Source organism: Barbus barbus, assembly GCF_936440315.1.
Source record: "Barbus barbus genome assembly, chromosome: 20".
In the NCBI taxonomy this organism is placed as follows: domain Eukaryota; kingdom Metazoa; phylum Chordata; class Actinopteri; order Cypriniformes; family Cyprinidae; genus Barbus; species Barbus barbus.
Window position 1 is genome coordinate 22,026,907 of NC_136748.1, and position 23,257 is coordinate 22,050,163.

Here is a 23,257-nt window from a genome sequence, read left to right on the forward strand (position 1 = left end):
CTGAGGAATTCATCAAGCAGTCTACTGAGAATTACACTCCTACAGTTCAACAGTCTTACAGTTGTAGTTTATTGGCATGCATGCTTTTTAATGATTGGCCAATCACACAGAGTGCACTTTATGATTTAACATTTCCAAGCCAATTTTACACCAAATTCCTCATTATATACAGTATTTCTCTCTTTTTCCAAAGAAATACAAACTCATGAATGGGCAATCATGCCTAGAAATTCCATCTGTTCATACTGAATTGGAACAAATTTATGCACCATTCTCCTATTGTAACACAACACACTTACAGTATATTATATTATATCAATAGTTTATGATCAATCTAGTGAGTGTCTTTTTACTGGGGTTTTAATCACTACTGTAATTATGTAAGTGTACTGTTATATTTATAATTTTTTTATGGAGCACATGGCAACAGTGGGGCACTGCTGATAAATAAATAATGAGCAAATAGGTACATCATGTTAGAAAGTGGATCACATGCTACTTAAGAATAGTTTCTTGTTATTGACATACTGTCTTTTATATATAAAAAAATTATATATATATATATATATATATATATATATATATATATATATATATATATATATATATATATAAAACAAATAAAATAATTATAAGTCATTGTATACTGAATCAAGTGTAAAGGCATCAGAAAAGTAACTGTGTAAGTCTGCCTCTTTACAGTTACTCATAATGACTTCTAAATCTAAGATTTTCAAGAACTACTTAATTTACAATGCTTTTGAGAAACAGTCCGTAATTCTATACGGACTTCTAAATCTAAGATTTTCAAGAACTACTTAATTTACAATGCTTTTGGGAAACAGTCCGTAATTCTATTCTCATATTTTTTACAATCCACTTAAGGTTGCGATGCTTTCGGGAAAAGAGGCGCCATTCTGCCTAAGGTCCTTCATAAATCTATTCAGCTCTTTGAGATCTGTTAGAAAAGCCTGTGATAAGGGGCTGGCCAGTAGTTATTAGTTCTGAATTGGGTGAGTTAATGTCTTGCGATGTGAAGAGAAGAGTCACAGTATCTCTGACTGCAGAGCAACGCTCGTTCATGCACCTCCACGGCACAGCACACCTAATAGGACTGAAGCAGCATGGAGGTAATGTGAAAATCAACTGAAGGGTGAAGGAAATGAATTGAAAGAAGGAAGAAAAATAGAGTCCTGCAGGAAGATGCTGCAGCCTCTGATAGATGAATGATTCACTGTCTCCAAACTATATCTGACTGCCACGTTCTGACAACATATTTCAGCCGCACCTGAGGGAACAAATTGAAATAGAACATGCTCAGGAGAGACAGGAGGGCAAGCTGGTACAGGACAGAGGAAATACTAGTCGTGATCTCACAGGTTTTGGGTCGCAGTCTTTGCTGTATCAAGAGGGTTGGGTCAAGGTTTGGCTGGTTAACATGGCCTTGTTAGTCCCTGCTGGTAGATGTCGTAACTACACCATCTGGCAGCAAAACTCATCTTTTTGCACAAATCTCGAAATATTTATTCCGAGTTTTATTGAAACTAACCATTTGAAATCATTTATAAAAAACATTTACATGAGAGACGCTACTTACACTTTAAGAAAACAAATGTACAAATAAAAACTGCATTATCGCAGTGTTAATAAATTTGATATCGCTAGGCAAAATCGTCACAAATGCCTAATAAATATTCAATAGATCGCCCGGTCCTAATGTCAGCATAAAAAATAGAATTATGAATTCATCACCGAGAAGCACTCAGATACCTGATTCATCATCAGAGCTCATTTAAGTGGGCTACTAATCAATGACACAACGACTGACCATGATTGAAAGTGTAATTTTCCACACAAGTCTTTAAATATGTGATAATGGCTTCGTGAAAAATTCATGTTTCTTTTTTGAGTCTCCATAGGATGAGTGGTAACATTAGTGGCTCTCAGCCACAATTACAGACTTTAGTTCCCAATCATGACTCAAGCAGTGATTTGCAAATTACCGATCATCAGAAAGATGGAGAGTAAGAAAGGTCAAAAAAGTTTTGATGTCTATCTCTCCTTTTTCAAAACACAAATTTTTCCATTCCTGTTGCTACTCAAGAAAATGTCCTACAGAGGGACTCAATATCACAAGGCAAAATATTAAATGTAACACGCTATCAGATTCCCATCGTGACAACTTACCCCACATATAGCCACAAAAGGTCAATGTGTGGTAGCAAACAATTTCTTCTTTTTTTAAACAAAAAGCTCTCAGGATTTGTCCATACAGAAACAGACTTTCCAAAATAAACTAAAAAGTGTTAATACCTTTCACAAAGTAACCATCTTAATGATTATTCAAAGTCCTACCTTTCTGTAAACCAGCATGTTTGGTGAGTCGTCCGTCTCTCCATTGCTGTTTGGATGGAGGCTGTTGTTCTTCGCCATGGTTCAAAAACTCTGCAAAACAGCTACTCCAGTGGATATATGCACCTGATGGGGAGAAGCAAGGTACACACACACACACACACACACACACACACAGAGAGATTCACCTCCTTGCTTAAAACATCAAAACTTGCATGATATAGCCTACAGTATTACTGGACAGAAATAAAAGATGCTACAACAATGCAGAACTGATCAGTTGGCAATGTCTTTGTGATAATCCCCACCTAATTGTGTCATTTGTAATTACAACCATGCTTTACCAACGATATTTTAGTGAAAACCAAAATGCATAGCTATCATTTGGATTACAATCATATTTGGTTGTCTTAAAATCATTTATCAGCTGGTGGTTGAAAATTTTCCGCTCAAGGTTAAAAGGTACCGGTTATTAATTAAACGCTGAAAATCTGATGACAGCAGATAACACATCAGACACACTTTTCAGTTTGTGTAATATCTGTGGGACAGTCAATTAAATGCAAACACTGTTCCACCTCGCGCTGCACCCGTAGCCTATGTCATGCAAGCGACCGCTTTATGATGTGTCAAGCGAGATTCGCTGTCTTATCTTGCTTCAACCCGCCAGAAACGGGAGCAGGAAGCTAATTTTCGTGTAACCAAAAATGCACAGTCTTGCACAGACACCCGATCCTTTCAGAACCACAGACAGCTCCTCGGTCGGAACTGCAGCCCTTGCACGAGTCCTCAGAAACCTGGCATCACCAATAAAATGCACAACACAATCATAAAGCATCACTTCTGTTCACTCTCACCTCAAACACGCCTCGTCTCCCCCTGATGTATGGATGCGCGATGCCAGAGTGGATCAAGCTCCTGCAGTTTGTCAGCTATCAAACGTATCATTCATTGGAAATATTAGTGATCCTTTGCTTGATGCTGACGCGTTATCGCGCGCAGGGATTCTGCTGAAGGACGGGGCACGCGCCAGCGACAAGGGCACGCGCATCCAACCTTGAACCAATCCTGGAGTCTACACAAAAGAGGAAGGAGTGCTTTTCTTTGAGGGATTTGGCATTTTTGTTTGGTAAATAGTTTAATTATGTCACTCAATAATAATAGTAATAATAGCAATAATAGCTGTATTATAGCATGAAACACTGAATTGCTCAATAATTAATTTGTGTTAATTAAAATATTTATTTTAAACATGTTTTATTATTTAATATTATATTAATTATATTAATTAATATTAAACTCTTGAACTACTATATTTTAACTTTATTAAAATATAAAAATATTTTATTATTATATTATTATTTACATTTTGCAGACACTTTTGTCCAGAACAACTTACATTGTATTCAATCGCATTTTATCTGTTTTCTTGTTTTCCTGAAACCATGACCTTGACATTGTTAGCTACATGAACTACTGTTTGAGCTACAGAAAAGCTATTATTATATTAAACAGTGGTAATCTGTTGAAAAAAAAAGTTACATTTATGACAGCTATTGGGAAAGTGATAAAATCTAAGGAAATGTTATTATCCAATGATTGTGGCATTACCTGGAACAGACAAAAAAAATTAGAAATACAAACTGAGAATCTTTCTCAAAATGTGTATTTTTAAGGATACTTGCTCTCTCTCTCTCGGTCTCAAACCTGCAATTTCTGCATGCTCTGTATATACACCACACTTACTCCCTAAAAAGTACCCAAATCTCATGTTTTGCAATAACAATGCATAGAGTTAATCAAAATGATAAACGGTCAACCAACTCTACTGGACCACTTGAGATGGACTGACCTTGTTTAGCCCCTCACACAGTTTTTCTTTAACACTGAACGAGAGTAAAGACCCTCAGAGGCCCCTTGCATGTAATTTTCTCTTCACACTACATGGCAACAAAGCCAATACAGTTCTTAAACACCTGTAGAACCCACAACACAATGTTGCAATGGATGCAAAATGAACCTTTTCCAATATTTATATCATTCTTTGAGACCGATTTCCTTAAGGGTGCTCTTTAGAGACAGTGTACTATAATCAAGAATTTTAATTTCTATTCTCAGTGTGGATCACAGATAGGAAGGAAAGGGCATGACGTGTGGCCACGTATGGTGACCCATACTCTGCATTTTAACCTGCATTTGCACACACAGCAGTGAGAAGTGAACACACACATACACACACAGAGAGCAGTGGGCAGCCATTTATGCTGCGGCCCGGGGAGCAGTTGGGGGTTCGGTGCCTTGCTCAAGGGTCTCACCTCAGTCATGGTATTGAAGGTGGAGAGAGCACTGGACATTCACTCCCCCCACCTACAATCAAACCCACGACCTTTGGGTTACAGGTCCAACTCTCTATCCATTAGACCACGACTGCCCCAGGACATCTAATGTAAAGGTTAAAGTCATCATTAACTACCCTGCTTCTCCTCTCTAAGTAAAGGCTATATTAACAATATAATGCACACTGCAAAATTGACTTTAGGGCAAATTAAGAGAACCTAAAACTGATGTGGCAGAAAATCTGCAGCTGTTGTTCATTGTTTAGCAATGCATAAACATTCTGTTGCATCATCTTTATTTTTTATTCATTCATAGGACGAAACAATGTTGCATTTACAGTTACCATCTATTATCTCGTGGCCTAATGGATAGAGAGTTGGACTTGTAATCTGAAGGTCGTGGGTTTGAGTCTCAGGTCCAGCAGGGATTGTAGGTGGGGGAGTGAATAACCAACACTCTCTCCACCCTCAATACCACGACTGAGGTGAGACCCTTGAGCAAGGCACCAAACCCCCAACTGCTCCCCGGGCGCCGCAGCAATGGCTGCCCACTGCTCCAGGTGTATGTTCACTACTGTGTGTACACTAGGATGGGTTAAATGCAGAGCACAAATTCCGAGTCACCATACTTGGCCACACACCACTTCCCCTTTATATAACTAACCTACAACATTGCAACAATAAAATATATTTGATTTCTCTCCAGAACCTGCCAGGGGGATCTTTTAACTGGAAATGACCTACAATGCATTTCCACTGAGATAACCTGGAGTTATGATGCTTTTAGTCTAACGTTACCTCTTAGCTTTCAGGTCATCTGCTAGTGTACTTCTAAAAGATGCCAAAAGATGGCAAATCAGACTACACGACAATACGTTCATTTTCAAAAATAAAAATATAAATGCATCACCCCATTCACTGAAGAGCATTTAAAATCTTTAAAAAAAACGTCTCCAAATTACCTGTTTCAAACTCAAATCATTGATATCCTAGTACGCAAACAGCATGCAAGCGATGAGCAGCTCCGCCCTGTGACCCTGTTTGGCGCTCAGTAGTCCAATCAGTAAACGCAGAAGGCGGGACAAACCAGAGGCTACGTCCAATCAGTGGCCAGTTGTGCCATCAATCAAAGGTGACATCGCCCCTAGTCCGAAAAGGACAGGCGAAGAGGAAAACAATACATACACTTTTAACACAACGGAACATCATGTAGAGAGAAGACAACAGCTGAAACCAGTGCTTATTCGTCTAATAACAATGCCAACTTGCAAACTTGTGGATATTAGGTAGCAAGCGTTAAAAAAAACAACTCAGTGGTTGCGTTTTAGCGGTTGGAGAAGCGAGACAGAAGTTATTATTAGTTATAGTTTATGCCTCTGGACTGCATCGAATCTCATAATTTAAAAGTGCAACAGGTTGGAAGATGGTGTCTTGGATTATATCTAGGGTCATCGTGTGAGTATTTATTGAAAACTATTTGCGTTTCTGAGTTTAAAGTACATTAGTAAAACTGCTGACTGCGCATTTATTTCATACGGATAACATCTATGCATTCTGTACTGTCTCTACAATTCAAAACAATATTATGAGTACGTTATGTAAAACAAATTGTAGTTTATTTGTTGTTGGTCAGGATTAAAAAGGGAAAAAGTAATGTATAAAGTATGATATTTTGTCCCCCAATATAATAAATAACACTGTTACAGTTACTAAATTTCTGCAGTATTTTATATATTTTCACTATCAACAAGGTTCTCACAGTCCTGGAGAATCTAGAATATACTATTTAAAAGCTTAATTTCCAGGCCCAGAAAAGTAATAGAATTTAATGCAATTTTAAAAGGTCATGTAAATGTTTACAGTCAATATAAATGTATAGTTATGCTCAGAACTTAAGTATTTAGCAGGCTGGAAATGACTGTTTTTGTGAGTGCACAAAAACCTTATCTAGCCATCACAAATCATGAGAAAAGTAATGGAAAAAAAATCTTGGAAATTCACTGGTAATAAAGTTTAGGAACCTCTGAATCAACCATAATAAAAATTTACAAATTATACAGAAGTCGACAAAAAACCTACATCAATTTTGCTGACGTAGTGGAGTAGAGCAGGAAATTCATCATGTTTTTGGCTGGAGACCTTTTATTCAAAGTCCCTGTCTGTCAGGGAGGAACTGCTGTTTTCCTGCTAGACCGTAATGTTAGCGTAGGTGTGTCCCTTTCTTTGCGGAAAAGGTCAGCACAGCAAAGCACATTCTGTGCTGTTTGCTGTGGGTTTGGTTATCTTTAGTGTACTGACAATATAAGAGATAGGGGTCTCTGGTTGTCACTGATAGAAATACATTTATATAGTAGGTTATAGTGGGTTTCAAAGTCTAAAGGTCTTTTGAAACGCCTTTTGTGTTTTTTCTGTAAGTTAAAATGATGAATCATTTGCCATCGGCAAACAAGGCCTAGCTGTTTTAGAGATGTGCAGTAACATCTCATACACACACACACACACATTCCTAATTCTTACCCTTCTTTTTTTACCCTCACGAGTTCTCCAAGAAAACAGCGTAATAGGAAATGCATGACTAAACCATTGTGACTCTAATGTGTTCTCACAGCATTCGACGTTTAAACACTTTCTTCAAACTAGTAGTAAAAGCAAGGCAGGCTGTGTTTGGAAATAGTGACTTGGTGATTCTGCAGTTGTTTAATTACAAACAGTTTCACTATTTTAAGTTAAGAGATGGCCTCTGCTCTTGACTTCAGCACTTATTTTGCTTTATGGTAGAGATGTTTTAGAGTGGAGAAACGTTACGCAATAAATGGAAACCATCCAACAGTCCCTCACCACACACACACACACACACACACATGATCACACACAACTTTAAACGGTATCAGGCAGTGATGTCGTTCCCATAGCTACTCGAAAATAAATGGTTCGGGGAAACACAAGCCAGTTACAGTGAAGGCGGTGAATTTATTGCATGTATGTACTGAGAAGTTAACAAATCTTTGAAGAAAAAAAACAACTACATGATTTCGGTCTCACCTGTCACAATAAATAGAGCATTTTGAATGATCAATGTTCAGATTTAATATTTGAGTAGGCCTGTAACCAAAGGCAAAGGCTGGATTTGCCATCTGGATGGATTATCATCAAATATAAGATGCATAGGGATCCACCGATATTCAGTGTAATGGCCGATAATTACTAAATTCTACACTATTTTGTCTAAATAAATATAAAATAAAACACTAACTAAGATCAGTCAATTTACAAGTGAATTTCGTCATATACAAGATTTGCTAAAGATTACATTTAACAATGTGTCTAAATACTGTATAAATATATAAAAATAAATATTAGTCTTTTTAAAGACTTAAGTGTTACATGAAGGCAAAGATAATCCAAATTCAAAAATAAATGAAAAATCCATAATATTGTCCAGTAACTTATATAGATGTCAGTATATCTTAAATTTTTATATCAGTGTATCTAAATTTAATTTGCTAAATTGTAGTTTTTTTTTTTTTGCTTGCATATAACAAATGCATGATATTTTTGAATATAAATCATGTCACGTGTGTACTATATGTATGTGTGTGTTTTATCACAGTCTTTTGTTTGGAACGCTGTATCCTGCATACAACTCCTTTAAAGCCGTAAAATCCAAGAATGTCAAAGAATATGTGAGTATTCAATTTATAAAGGCACATGAATATCTTTATCCATGTTCTACTGATTCTTCACATCTTTGAGTTTAGAGAATGTTAACAGCCAGAATAGGTAAAGAGCTCCATCTAAACTATCTGTTTATCCTGGTTACTCTTCGTATCTGACGGAGGCTGTCAGTAACTAAACCCTGAGCTGTTGAGCAATTTAATACTGTTCTTCCACCATGTGTGCCCTGTTTGTGGTTTGTGCACTTCCTTTTCTTTCCTTACAAAAAAATACTGTGACTGTACCATGGTACAGTGATGTGATACCATTGCACTTTGATGTATAGTGAATTAATAATATTCATATATTATAGTACGTACATGGTAAGATTTTGTAAGTAGCACTTCTATACCTCTAACAGACATTGTGTGTATGTGTTTGTGGTTTGACAGGTGCGATGGATGATGTACTGGATTGTGTTTGCTCTTTACACAGTGGTGGAGACCATCACAGATCTTTCTTTGGCTTGGTAAATATACACACACAGTCTGGAAAGATGCAAATAATTAATTGTTAATGGATTGCATGGAGTAATTTTGCATCAAGTGGTTTTATTAAGATTTTGCCATTCTTCTCCATTGTATGACTTTTCACTGTCTAGCCTTTGTGGTAAATGCAAAGGGCTTTTATCTGTTGTTCCATTTTTTTTTTCCTCAGGCCAGTTAGAGGAACCAGTCTGTTAGGTCCAGTTTCAGTTCGGTTATATTCCAGTGCGTTTCATTAGTTTCGTGACATAAAAAAAAACAGCTCTGCTTATTTTGCTGGCTCTGATTTTCCTAAATTAGACCAATTTTATTTGCATGGATAGCGGCATTAAAAATGCACATTGCAATTTTATGATGTTATGATATAAAAAATCTATAAATCAAATCCAGATGAGATTTTTTTATTTTAAAGAAAAATGACACTCCTTGTTAAATATAATGAATTAAATATAAATAATAAAGAAATATAAATATAATGTATTCTTTTTTTGGGGGCAAATTATTGACTTTGAATTTGAGTATATTAAACAGCTGTAATTTTATTATATCGATCCACCAAGCCTGAGGTCCAAGAGACTAAAATAATAGCGAATGCATAAATCAAATTTATTGTTTTGTCTTCCATCATCCCTCTGTTTTCAAATTGATTGCACTTGATGTTTCAGGTTTCCAGTTTATTATGAACTGAAAATGGCTTTCGTCTTTTGGTTGCTGTCTCCCTACACCAGAGGAGCCAGTGTCCTCTACAGGAAGTTCCTACACCCTATGCTGGCATCCAAGGAGAGGGTAATGACCTAAACACATCATCAGTTTCCCTGGGAATAGGCGTTCACTGACAGCGAACACATAGCCATACTGAAATGTATTATGGAATCGAGAGGATTACATAATCAATGATTACATAAATGACGTTAAGAGATAAACAGACGGATTGGGTTAGTTGGATGTGTCGATTACATGATCATTATGAACTAACAATAAACTGTGCCTGCATATTTTGTTCCTGGCCCTCTGTAATTATTTGTTGTCAGACAACTCTTAGTTGGAGGTTAATGGTGAATTTAAATGATAGATTTATTTGACTGTTTCACATTCTGTTTTTCAGGACATTGATGAATATATCGTTCAGGCCAGAGAGAAGAGTTACGAGACCATGGTGAATTTCGGGCGTCAGGGTCTCACGATCGCAGCTGCTGCTGCTGTCTCCGCTGCTGTGAAGGTATTGCATGAACACGTGCTCATTTGTACACCAATGCACTGTTTATACTAGGCATTTGAGCTAACCTAGCTAACTAAGCTGATTTGGTCAGCTTTCATTCCATGTAAGCAGAAACTTTATTTTGCATTGATACATTACTTCTTTTTGTGATTTATTGTTTACTTTAATTTCTGTTATGCTGTTATAAACTTAAAATAAAAAGGATTGACATGAAAGGGTATACCATATTTTAAGAAATATTAAAGAACTTTTGTTAGTTAAATGCTCACAAAGGCTTGATTAAAAAATACAGTTATAACAGTAAGAGCAGCCATTACTCTAGTCTTCAGTGTCACTAGATACATGAAATCATTTTGTGGAAACTTGTATCATTCTGCTAATACACACACACACACAAAGAAAACCTTAAAAATATACAGCATGTTAAGGACATGCTGACACAGACACGAAAATGCACTGCAAATATTACATGTGCTCTTCACCGCAGCCTCTCCTGTTCTCTTGACTGCTTTTTTAAAATCAAATTTGCTGTCTGGTCATGTCTGGTTCCTAAAAAGGAACTAAATCACTAGTGCTCTCCTGTTTTTGATAACGCTCTTCTGTTTTTGCTAAGGTCTACTGTTCTTATCTTGATTCTTATCTAGAAACAAGAATATCATAGACATGCACCACTTGCGTAAAAATCTAGTTCAAATCTTCCTGTTTCCTTTCTCTTTCTGTCTACATGCTAAACTAATCTCCAGCAGTAGCTGCTGCACCTAGTCCAGGTAACTTGCTTTCTTTTTCAATCTGCTTTAACCTGTCGCCAGCACATCATTAGACCATTATTAACTGGGAAGTTAAATAAAAGATGTCTTTGTGTATTATAAAGGTAGCCACAGCTTCAAAGGTTTTTGGTTCTTGAATTCTGTTTACTCCGTGCACCATGTTAGCTGACCACATGACTCATGTCACAGGGACAGGGTGCCATCAGTGACCGTCTGAGGAGTTTCAGTATTCCAGACTTAACGCAGTTACCCTCTGAACAATCAGCGTTCTCAAACCCCAGCCGACAGGCCCTCCAGCCTGCTAACCCTGCTGATTCTGGTGAGCACTGTACATTGATTAAAGGAATAGCTCAACCAAAAAAAAAAAAAAAAAAAAGTCTGCAAATTTACTTTCAAGATGTAGATGAGTTTGTTTCTTCATCGAAACGGATTTGGAGAAATCTAGCATTACATCACTTGCTCTCCATGGATCCTGTGAAGTGAATGGGTGCCGTCGGAATGAGAGTCCAAACAGCTTATAAAAACATTATAATAAGCAAGTAATACACACGACTCCAGTCCATTCATTTACATCTTGTTAATTGAAAAGCTGTGTGTTTGTAAAAAAACAAATCAATCATAAAGACCTTTTAACTTTAAACTGTCGCTTCTGGCTGAAATACTTGTCCAAAATCCATAATAATGCTTCCTCCAGTAACAAAGTCCATCCTCTGTGGTCCTCTCACATTTAAATCCACCAATATATTTGTTTTTGCTTGGAAATGTTGCATGATCTATGCATATTTCTCTCCTGATTCAGAAGCGACAACTTTTTTCACTGGAGAAAGCATTATTATGGATTAGTATTATTATGAATAGAGGACTCAGATGCAACAAAGTTCAAAAAGGTCTTAATGGTGGATTTATTGCATACACGCAGTTTGTGGATTACTTGCGTAATTTGTGGATTATTTTAATGTGTTATCAACTTCTCTCATTCTGATGGCACCCATTCACTGCAGTGATGTGAAGCAAGTGATGTAATGCAAAATTTATCCAAATATGTTCAGATCTTGGATGACCTGGGGTGAGTACATTTTTGCAATTTTTTTTTATTTTTGGGTCAACTTTTCCTTTAATAACATCATAGCGGATTGCATAATGGTAAAAGTCAAGTCAAGTGAAGTTGAGCTTTATTGTCATTCCGCTACATGTGGGGACATACAGTGGAACGAAATGTCGTGCCTCGCAGGACCACGGTGCTACATAAATACAGACATACAACAATCAAGTAAAAAACACTATAAACCTATACACAACTAACCTACTGACAGATTTTAACTATAAGTATACTATATATATATATATATATATATATATATATATATATATATATATTTACCCTATACAAACTAAAAAATACAAACTATATGAATGCTTCACAAATACTGTACATGTGCAAAGAGAAACATTTTGAGTCAAGCAGCTGGTTTGGGAACAGTGCAGGATGATTTGTAGAAAGATTGATTATGTAATTAAGAAAAATTACTATATACTGATTTAACTAAATTAAACTAAAGAAACAAATGAACTGGAATAAGAGCCAAAATTTGCTTTTTAAACCTCAAGGGCAAATGAACCCTTGTCGAGCACACTGTCTGTCATCAGAAAATAATTATTATGTCTCCCTCTAGTGGTAGAACAAGTATTGAAAAGCAATCCTGAAAGTTCAGCTGGTCAATCAATACATGTAACCAAAAAACAAAATGAAAACCATTAGTATGAAAAGAGACCGATGATTAATAAGCTCCATACAACTTTTCACTATATTCCAATCATTTTTATTGCACTTTTGCGTCCTTTATGAGGCTTGAAAGCTTCAGAATCCATTTGTTGTGTTTGTATGGAAAAAATTTTTTTTTGGTTTGTTCCACAAATTCACAATATGGGTTTGGAGCGACATGAGGGTGAGTAAATGATGACAGAATTTAAATTGGGGTAAACTAATCCTTCAAGGTTCAGTTCCTCTTGTTTGAGATCTTTATTGCTTCCTCTGTGCATCTGCTCCAATAGAGCCATATAAACAAGCAGGGGAGGGGCATGAGGAGGAAACAGATGGAGTATTCTCTGAAGACGAGGCGTCAGTACAGAAGGGTCTGCGCAGATCTCAGAGTGTGAAACTCGCCCGTGCCAAAGCAGTACGCAAAGAGGTACATGTGCACATGCAAACATTTCATGTTCAATTGTGTCATAATGTAAAGCAGAATATAAAACACAAACATTTTCCTTGGTGGTCTCAGACTTTCAGACCCCACTGTAGTACTTCTGGAAAATTAACTGTGAATAAATGTTGTATTGTTTCTAAAGCCTCGCTATGGCTCTCTGAAGCTGAAACCCAGAAGGCGGCAGTTGATTGCATCATCCACTTTTGACCATCCTTGATTGTCCAATACAAACCCACATGGGATCAGCATCAAAACTGCAGTCTAATCCTCGGTTTAAAATTGTTTAATCCTAAACTTTGGATTAATGTTAATGCTCTTTCAAAGCAGCACTAAACACAAAACTACAAACAGACTTACAGCTTTTACGTTTATTCATTTAGTAGATGCTTTTTCCAAAGTGATTTACAGATGAAAAATACTACAATACAAGTGACATTGATGCAGAATGATGAATAGAGAATACTGCATGCAGCATTATTTGTTCAGAAAAAAATACCAAAGCCCAATATGAGTACAGGAAGACTAAGAATGTGGATCTGAGCGCATCTGATCTGTAACTTGATCTGAAACTGCCTTTGTAGAGACATCTCTTATTATGCATAGCGTGGACACATTAGCACAGATATATCCCCGATGGCCTCGCTCTCCCTATACAGAGGCAGGAGTCAAAAGTCAGTGTCAAGTGGTGTGTGCCCTTCGGCCTGTTTTCACAGTCATGAAATGGAGCAGAAAAAAAACTGACTAAAAAAAATGCATGTTAGTGGGGTTTTGTCTATGCATAAGTGCTTCAGCTTGTTAATGTTTACATTTCCATAGTTTGCACAGAATTAAAGTTCCTTCATCATTTATTCACCCATATGTCATTCCAAACCCACATTCATTTTGTTCTTTTTTAATGGAATGCAAAAAGCATATTTTTGAAGAATATCCTGTATGTACTTTTCCATATAATTTAAAGTGAATGGGGATTCGACCTATCAAGCAAGCTCCAAAATGACAGATAAAGAACATACAAGTATCATAAAAGTGGTTTATTTGACTACATACATCAAAAAACATTGAAGCATTTCTCAAAAAACATTTTAATCAAGTTCAGTATTATTGCATTTTGTCTTGGCTTTGTGAAGTTAACAGTTATTTACTCAGAATCTTCTCCGAAATTCTAAAATGGACTACTGAAAGTAATTGAAATTGCATGTTAACACCAAACACCATTGGTTCATTTTGGAACTATCATGTAAGGGAAGATTTACAGTTAAATTTAATGTTCCAAATAATTCATACAGGTTTGGAATGACATGAAGAGTAAATTATTTTTTTCCTACATTTTTGGGTGAACTATGCCTTTTAACTTTTAAATCTGTCATGAAATTCTGTAACCGTAATCTTAAGTTGTTTTTAAGTAACAGTATTTTTAAAAGTGGTTTCAATATACATTTCTTAAGTTTGAATTGTATTTTTAAAAACATTTTGTGCAATCCATCTTAGATTGATGTATGTTCATTTTAATCATGTGTGTACTTGGTCTGTCATTCTAACGTTTTTCAGCCTTCTCGAATTTAATTAGCATATCATTTGACCAAAACGCTCCAGCTTTATCTTTGCAAAGCATGACAGGAGAGTGAATCTGACTAGTTGACAGAAGACTTTGCTGTTTGTACTGTACTTGTGTAAACAATGGGATGATTTTTCCTTTTTGTGTGTGTGTTGGACAGTTAAATGTGTGGGAAAAGAATCTGAGGATTTGGTTTGTTAGTGTGTTTTGTGTGATAGAGGAAACCTGTTGATTAGGGATATGTATGCAGATATTATCTGTTTTAAACCGTATTACCGGTTTAGATCCAAAGTTTATTTTCTTTGACCCTCGAACAGGTCATGGGAAACCTCGGAATATCAGGGAATTTTGAAAGGCCTGGAAAAGTCATGAATGTGGAAAAAAATGTGAGGGACAGGTGGAAATTTCTTTAAAGAAAATGTATTATTCTTGGTTTCTATGTTTTATGCTATTTTAAGGGCCAGACAGTGTTGTAAAGTCAGTGTGAAACATCAGTCTGTCTGTTGAGAGTCTAATAAAACTTATAAAACACTAAATTTGTTTTTGTAAACAAGTGCAATCTATTAAATCCACCTTCTAGGCTTTTACCTGTGTGATGTACCAAAACATCTGCTTTAATTATTTCCTGTACTTATGAACAAATGGAAGGGAAACGCTCATTGAAATTCACTAAACAAAATACCCAGTGTGTACATATACAGATTACGACATAATTTAGCAGTACACACACCAATTAGTCATAAGCTCCTCTAGGTCTGTTTGTTAATAAAATAAATGCTTTGTATTGCCATGTTCATTTCTTTATAGCACCTACTGTCATACTGCAGTTTCTCCATTGACCACTAGAAGCAGTCACGTTTTGTTTTTCAAAGTCACTCTTTGGTTTGTCCAGCATATTTATACACCAAAGTAGGGAACACTTGTAGTTAGTTTAGGAAACATCTGCAAAGGCGCATATTTTAAAAGCTTTAACCCTATCAAACCCATGAAGTTTTACAATGGTCTTTCTCAACAGAATCTTACTACTTCAGCTTCAACATGCAAAACAGAACAGGGGAAATGAAAGATTTGCATCACTTTTAGATTAACATCGAGATATTGAGTGTGTGCATCTGAAAGCTGCCTTTAGAGACTGTGTGTGTGTGTGCGCACGTGAATTAATGTGTTCAACCTTTATGAGGAAATGCCTTATTTGAATATTCATGCCTTTAGGCTATAAAGAAGAAAGAGATTAACGTCACAAACAAACTGCCACGTGTTGTGCTGCTATAGTTTTGTCTTGATCTGCAAACAACACCCTGTTTAATGCCACTTATATTTATATATAAGGTCCAACAGCAGTTGTTTCACTGAGGTCTCTGTCACAGGACGTGTCCAAGTCTTTCAGCACTTTAGTATGGAGACGTCCTGTGTCTCGGACGCACGCTATCAGAGAAAAGAGGGGAAGAGAAGAGGAAAAGGATGAGAGAATGAAAGAGAAATGGGTTCATCTGTCAGGAAGTCAAGTCCTCCTGGAATATGAGAGTGTGTTTGTGGAGACATCAGTGAGAGAGTGAAACCTGTTGGTCCACAACCGTGTATATCAAAACCACACTTTTTTTTCCTTTCTTTTTCTTTTTTTTTCTTTTTTTATTGGACAACTACAAGGTATTTATTCAAACAAGCTCTATTAGACAGCATCTGTTGCATACAAAAATTGCATTACCAAAAATGTACTGAAATGTGCAGTTCGTTCTTTTTTGATTAATTCTTCCATACAAAAGTGTGTATTAAACTAAAAGTTACATAAACTCGTATTTCTATCAGTGTGATATTCTGTTCTAGGCGGATGAACTTCTTGTACAATCCAGGGTTATTATTGTTAACGAAAACTAATAAAACATTTTTGCAATTTGAAATAAATCTGAAATCTTAAAAACTATCTAAAAAAACTAAAGAAAATTTAAAAGTGAACTAATAATAAAACCTGATTTATTTATTTTTTTAAAGGAAAAGGAAAACTAATTCATATAAAAGCATCAAATTAATAAAAACTAAGAAGAAAAACTGAAGATTAAATAAATGAATCTAAAAATCTTTAATAAAGGGCATAAAAAGGTCATTAAAATATTATATATAATTATAATAGTATATAAATAAATAATAATAAACATGCTTCGATTTAATCAGGTGTACATTTAATTGATTGCGATTTAATTACACCGTATAGTTACATGTTAGCAAGTATAATGTTTAAAGTGTTGCTTGTTGTTTGCTGCTTTAAACGTTAACAATGAACATAATGGCAAGTACATTTTAAATGCATTACCAAACAATAAAAAGGTTTTGCATGTTTTTACAAATGTCACAGATGCTGTTGACATAGCTTAATTTCTATTGAACACGGAACATGCCTTGAAGGTCCATTAGACATTTGCAATGACCTCTATCAGTTTATTGTTTCATTGTGTGTTATTGTAAAGCTTTAACTGCAGTGGAGATAATACTGTGTATTGATGTAATTGTGCAGTTTGTTTTTATGGGCGCTGATGTGTAGAATTGACATCACTGATGAACAGGTAAAGGTTGTTTAATTCCAAAACAATAGCATTTCTGTCTTTAAAGTGTAACTTTGAATGTTGACTTAATAAAGCCTTATTAAAACTTGAATCAGTTGCACATTTAATTGATTGTGATTTAATCACACTAGTTACATGTTATTAAAACAATAGCATTTCTGTCTTTAAAGTGTAATGTACACTACCATTTAACAGCTTGGGGTCAGTTTGTTTTAACGTTTCTGAAAGAAGTATCTTTTTCTGTGATTTTCAGGATTTATTGATAAATAGTAAGTTGAAAGAATATGATTTGAATACATTATAAAATCTGTATTGCTCAGGAAAAAATCTGATTTCAAAATAAACCATGTGATTATGATGTATACAAAGTGGGTCTGATATTACCTTGAAGGAGTTTATTTGGTCCCACTTTATATAGTGGCCTTAACGACTGTGTACTTCCATTCAAATGAATCATTTAGTACAATGCACTTATTGTGTACATACATGTTTTTACATTGTACTTATATGTAAGTAAAGTAAGCATGTAAGTAAATACATAGTCGTTAAGGCCACTTAATATAAAGTGGGACCAAATTGATTTTAAACATTAATTATAAATACTTTGTTAAAGAAAGACACCAAAGTCATACAAGAGACATGAAACTATCACAACTATGAAGGAAATTGTTTGCGGGAACAGTTTAGAGATCATTACACAAAAATGTTTAACCACTGAATGTCACGAATGATTAATCAGAATCAAATATTCCTAAAACAGGTACTGCACTACTCTACAATACTGTATATTATTGTTTTTCATTTCATTAAAAGTGTGGCTGAAATAGTCACTATTTATTCTATTTCTTTCTTTAATTCTTTCATTTTCATTGTTTTGACCTTGTGGTTTCTCCAGCATTCCTTGAATCTCATTCCTTTCCTTAGTCTCTCTTTGAATTTTTAACCCCCATCTCACCCGCTCTTCCTTTCTTTCTCTCTCTCCCGCTGGGTCAGACTGCTCTCTGCCCTCATCTCTCCTCAGCCTGTCCCCAATAATCCTGCCCTCAATACCCGGAGCCCCAGACCCTTCTGCCCCGGTCCAGACCTCCAGCACCCAGCCACTATCGGATTCCTCTCGCTGCCTTTTCAGGATCTGACACCTCTTGCCCCCTTTGCAATTCCCAACTATCTCTCTAGGGATTGAAATTCAAATGAACTTCGAATGTTGGCTTGACAAAGCCTTATTAAATGTTTTATGGGGGAAAAAATGATTAAAAAGTCAGATAAATAGGCCTTCATCTTTACATTATTGAGAGATATAGAGTGACAACTGCTACAGTATTTATATGCATTTTTTTGTAATTAGAAGATCTCATTGATTTACATAACAAACTATCAGAATTTCATCTTACTTTTTGTCTATAAACATGTGATTTGCAAATTTTCTTATTTCAAGCCTCTGAGTAAAAGGTATTTTTTCTTCCTTGAGTATGAGCTCCTAAAATATATGCTAACTATGTATTTATGTATCCATCCATCCATTTATTTATTCAGTTTATGTGTATAAAGCTTCAGCAATGGATGTTTTGCAATATGAGTATGAACTCCAAAACATATGCATTTTTTTTTTAAATGTTTGTTTATCCATCCATTCTATTTTATTTTTTATTTCATGATTTTGCCTAAAGCTTCAACAATGGATGTTTTGCAATTTGAGTATGAACTCCAAAACATGCAAACTTTTAAAAACATTTGTATTAATTAATTCAGTCAGCAATGGATGTTTTGCAATTTGCAACTGATCATTTTCATTTGCTCAGTATCCAAATCAGATACTTTTGTTGCAGACAACAGCATAAAAATTGGGAAAGCACTGGTTAATGCTGTTACTTTGGATGCTTGTTTTTATCTTGTAAAAAGCCATCACACAATAAATGGTTAAAAACATGAAATCTGGTCTTATCTTTCAAACTGAAAGAAAAAAAAAGATTTAATTTCAAACCAAATATAAAAGTGAAAGTTTCTTTTTTTTCCCTGTTCAGACAAAATAAACTGGTTTAAATACAACAGACAAAAATTCTCACCAAGGCCCTACTGTAGCTTTCACATAAAAGAACATTTTCAGTGTCAAAAAGGTCAAATGAAATTCTTTGTGGTTCAAAGTTGTAAAACAATAAAACATGAGAACTTTCAAGGGAGCAAATACTATTTATAGTCACCACGCATTCATATTCATCCAGAACAAGAGTAAGTATTGTGTTTGAATAGGTGCCTGACACATCACTGGGGTGGCGTCCCATGGACGAGTTCATTTTGCAGAAATAATGTGTCCTGGGACATATTTGGAAGAGAACACTACCATCAAGGATATTCTTGGAGCCTTGAAAGGCACATGCTTATGTATATTTAGTGTACGTGTGGGTTTTGGTGGCTCCTGTCTCATAAACCTTAGTGATCAGAAGTGACTCGAGAAAGTCAAGCTGTGTTTTTGGCAAAGAATCGTGTCTATTGCAGTACTATATATGTGTGTGTTTATGAGTGCAATAACACCGACACATGCGTATGAACGCATCTTTAGCTCCATTTACACCAGCAACCATTAGTTCCTGCACGTAGCGTTCATACCATGGTTTATTCACAACGTAATTAAACCCTATGCGAAAGGATATGCATATAACAAGCTTGGTGCCCCCGGGAGCAACGAGGTCAGTGGCTCGTCTTTTGTAGCAACACTAATGAGAATTCAATTAAACAAAATGTGCTTCCGTCATCACGATGACCTAATGAGCGGGATGGTATGGTGGGAAAACCCAGCACCTGTGTGATCACGCAAGTGACACTACGCTGAACCCCATTCGCTAATGCGAACCCACCAAACGGTGCCCTGCAATGAAAGAAAGAGTGGGGAGAGAGAACAAGCTTAATTACCAGAAAATGCAATCACTGCTAGACTTCATTTGTAGACAATAGACGGGGCATGGACCTCATTGGGGTTACCCGAAAGGGCCCAGTGGACAATTGGGTCATTGACATCAGATTGCTTGACAAGTCCCCGCAGGGCAGAGGAGAGTTCAAAAACCAGAGCAAAATTGAGAAGTTTGTCGCTGAATCTGTCAGAAAGGGCCTGTCAGGAGTGATTAGTGTGCCCTCCAAGCACCCAAATTATCAAAAGGTCCTGTCCCTAACACACAAACACACACACTGACCCCCGCCGCTGCAGGTTTAATCTGAATTTGCATGGCTCTGTGTCTCAGCCTTCCTCAGGCATGATATAATTACGGTGATGAGCGCTGCCCCATTGGATCAGTGCTGTCTGGGGTTGTAACGCGAGCTGAGTTTGGAGAGTAGTGTTGGTGAAGATTGTCTGCTAACGGTGATTTAGTGCTGTTATCAGTCTGTCAGTTTTCTTTGGCACTCTTTCTTTTTGTCTCTAATACCATCGTATGAGCTCTGTAATGTAAGGTGACAGGAGGAACTGTTGATCTGAACTTGCAGTTGAACTTGCCAGGGTGTGTATCTGGGTATTGTTGGAGACAAAGTTCTCAGGACTGAGTTTCAGATTTTGGTAACACTTTATTTTAAGGTTTCCTTGTTACATGTTACATGTACTTACTATTATAATAACAATAAATTATGCATAATTACATGCAAGTAACCCTAAACCAAACCCTAATCCTAGCCCTAACCATATAGTACGTACATAGTTAATTAACATTATTCAGTGCTTAAATGTATAATTACACTGTAACGAAGACACCTTAAAGTATAACCCAGATTTTTTACTTAAGGCATCTTTAGATCACCGGTGCTGTTGATGCATTTGAATTTTATGTAAATTAATTGCTGAATCAGAAAGACCCTTGAACTTTGTGTCATTGTCAGTCAGAATGCATCTTGTTTCTTTTTGACTGTGCATAAATATTTATTTAAAAATGTCATTGTTGTACATTGTTTTCCTTGAGCACTTGAATATCATGTGGAAATGTGTTTTTCACCCGAAATAATAAAAATTATTATTTGCTTAAACAACAAATACGATTTTTAAAATTGTAACATTAATGACAATTGATTGTATTTTCCCTACCAAATTCTCATTACTGAAATATAATCATCAAAATCACCCTGTCCAGACACAATTATGAATCAATGCATGAATCAAAGTTTCAGTAAGATTATAAAAGTTTGAGTTTCAGCCAAAAATAAATAAATAAACAAATACTTTTATTTAGCAAGAAAACACTATATTGATCAAAAGTATCAGTAAAGTAAATGTAATGTTACAAAAGATTTCTATTTCAAATAAATTATGTTCTTTTGAACTCTATTCATCAAGAAAAAATGTAGCATGGTTTTCACAAAAATATTAAGCATCACAGCTGTTTTCAACATCAATAACAATAAGAAATGTTTCTTGATCAGCAAATCAGCATATTATAAGGATTTCTGAAGGATCATGTGACACTGAAGACTGGAGTAATAGCTGCTAAAATTCAGCTTTGCGTCACAATAATTACATTTTATTAAATGCATTCAAACAGAAAATTTGTTTTTACTGCATTCTTTAAATCAATGAAAGACTTGGTGAGCATACTGTAAGTGATTTCTTTCTAAAACATAAAAAGAAAATCCTATGGACTCAAAACCTCTGAACGGTAGTCTATACAGTTGTATCTTTACAAATGTAATTTAAAATTTACATAATGCTGAATTACTCATTTATGCATTGCAGTAATGAAAATTAGTTTTTATTTTTGTTTATTTTTTCATGTTAAAGTGGGCTACTAACTATAGGGGTTTAAATATGCTTAACTTGTGAATATTTGAATCATGTCAAATCACATCAATCGCTTGGCCAATGTCCTTAGAGAAGATCTGCAGCATAATTTAATTCAAATGTATTTGTTTAAACATGAAAAAACATTCTGTGAACTTCTGACAGTTATTTTTTTTTACACTGGTCCAGTACAATTGTCCTGTTTGTCTTCTAACATATTTTCTCACCCCTTCAGGCATAATTTGTCCATTAAGAAGCGACAAAGCCACTATTATTCAGCACCTTGAGTGACTCCGTCCATAAACAACTGACGTCAAAAGACCAGACAGTGAGATTACAGTAAGAGTGTTTTTGGCTTGGGACTGAGGGCCCATGTACATAGAGTACATACTGATCTCTCACTGAAAGACTTATCCCCTTTCATCACTGTCTGTTAAATCTATTGTGGCAGGTCAGGGAGGAGTGCAGCCATTCCAACTGGGCACAATTGACCTTGTGTGCCCTTCCCCAGCAGCTGTCACTTTGCCAACCTGTAATGGAGGCAATTAGCCGCACTTTGTCTGTTACTATCACAGTCAAATCTACCGCACATATCTATGCATACACACAGGTACTGCAGACAGGTCTATGGATGTGTGAAGTTCACACTGTCAGAGTAACCACAGGTGTAGTTCATCACATTAACTATGGACATGATCCACTAGCATTTGACAGCCAGAAAATGTACAAATGCTTTGTCTTAATTGTGAACAATCTATTTATTGTTTTATAATTTGAAAGAAACTTGGCATGGGAGGCCGGCGCTCTAACAAGGAGGCTAAAGGCCACAGCCTCTAGCGTCAGTCGCCTCTTTTTTGAGATCAGGGGAGTTAGGTTTACACGCACCAGTACTTACTTGCCTACGTCTGCTACACTGTTTTTATCTAGTATAATGGTACCATGCATTAAAGGAATAATTTACCCCCCCCCCCCCCCCCACCCCCCCAAAAAAATTTAGACTCAGGCCATTCAAGATGTAGATACATTTGTTTCTTCATCAAAACAGATTTGCAGAAATTTAACATGACATCACTTACTCAACCAATGGATCCACTCTAGTGAATGGGTGCCATCAGAATTAGTGTCCAAACAGCTGATGAGAATATCACAATAATCCACAGGTAATCCATCTATTAACGTCTTGTGAAGTGAAAAGATATATATGTGTGTGTGTGTGTATGTATGTATGTATGTATATATATATATATATATATATACAGGTACATCTCAAAAAATTAGAATATCGTGAAAAAGTTCATTTTTTCTTTAAGCTTA

The 23,257-nt window shown here is 35.8% G+C and overlaps 2 protein-coding genes across 4 annotated transcripts in view; one reads left to right on the forward strand and one right to left on the reverse strand.

The window, feature by feature from the left end:
- Positions 1-2,478, reverse strand: part of LOC306886557 (regulator of G-protein signaling 7-like) — a 50,541-nt gene extending 48,063 nt beyond the window's left edge. Inside the window, exon 1 of the mRNA XM_079443746.1 lies at positions 2,356-2,478. Coding sequence (XP_079299872.1) covers positions 2,356-2,433 — 78 coding nt within the window. The 5' untranslated portion in view covers positions 2,434-2,478. The remainder of the gene's footprint in view (positions 1-2,355) is intronic.
- A 3,341-nt stretch (positions 2,479-5,819) lies between these two features.
- On the forward strand, positions 5,820-16,652 carry LOC306886554 (receptor expression-enhancing protein 3-like). 3 transcript variants are annotated; one of them, XM_079443742.1, is made up of 8 exons: positions 5,820-6,143; positions 8,299-8,371; positions 8,795-8,871; positions 9,553-9,673; positions 9,993-10,106; positions 11,063-11,192; positions 12,926-13,062; positions 13,220-16,652. In XM_079443742.1, the coding sequence occupies exons 1-8, from the start codon at positions 6,112-6,114 to the stop codon at positions 13,292-13,294; spliced, it is 759 nt and encodes a 252-aa protein (XP_079299868.1). In that variant the 5' UTR covers positions 5,820-6,111; the 3' UTR covers positions 13,295-16,652. The 3 variants fall into 3 exon arrangements, with proteins under 3 accessions (XP_079299868.1, XP_079299869.1, XP_079299867.1); XM_079443743.1 differs by lacking the exon at positions 8,299-8,371 and having other exon boundaries at positions 5,835-6,143; positions 13,220-15,165; XM_079443741.1 differs by lacking the exon at positions 5,820-6,143 and having other exon boundaries at positions 8,106-8,371; positions 13,220-15,165.
- The last annotated feature ends 6,605 nt before the right edge of the window (positions 16,653-23,257 follow it).

Excerpts from the sequence above, each read along its gene's own strand:
- LOC306886554 (XM_079443741.1), top strand. The coding sequence starts at position 8,231 with ATGCATGATATTTTTGAATATAAATCATGTCACGTGTGTACTATATGT. Across the intron at positions 8,372-8,794 it reads CCAAGAATGTCAAAGAATAT|GTGCGATGGATGATGTACTG; the intron begins GTGAGTATTCAA and ends GTGGTTTGACAG. Across the intron at positions 10,107-11,062 it reads CTGTCTCCGCTGCTGTGAAG|GGACAGGGTGCCATCAGTGA; the intron begins GTATTGCATGAA and ends CTCATGTCACAG.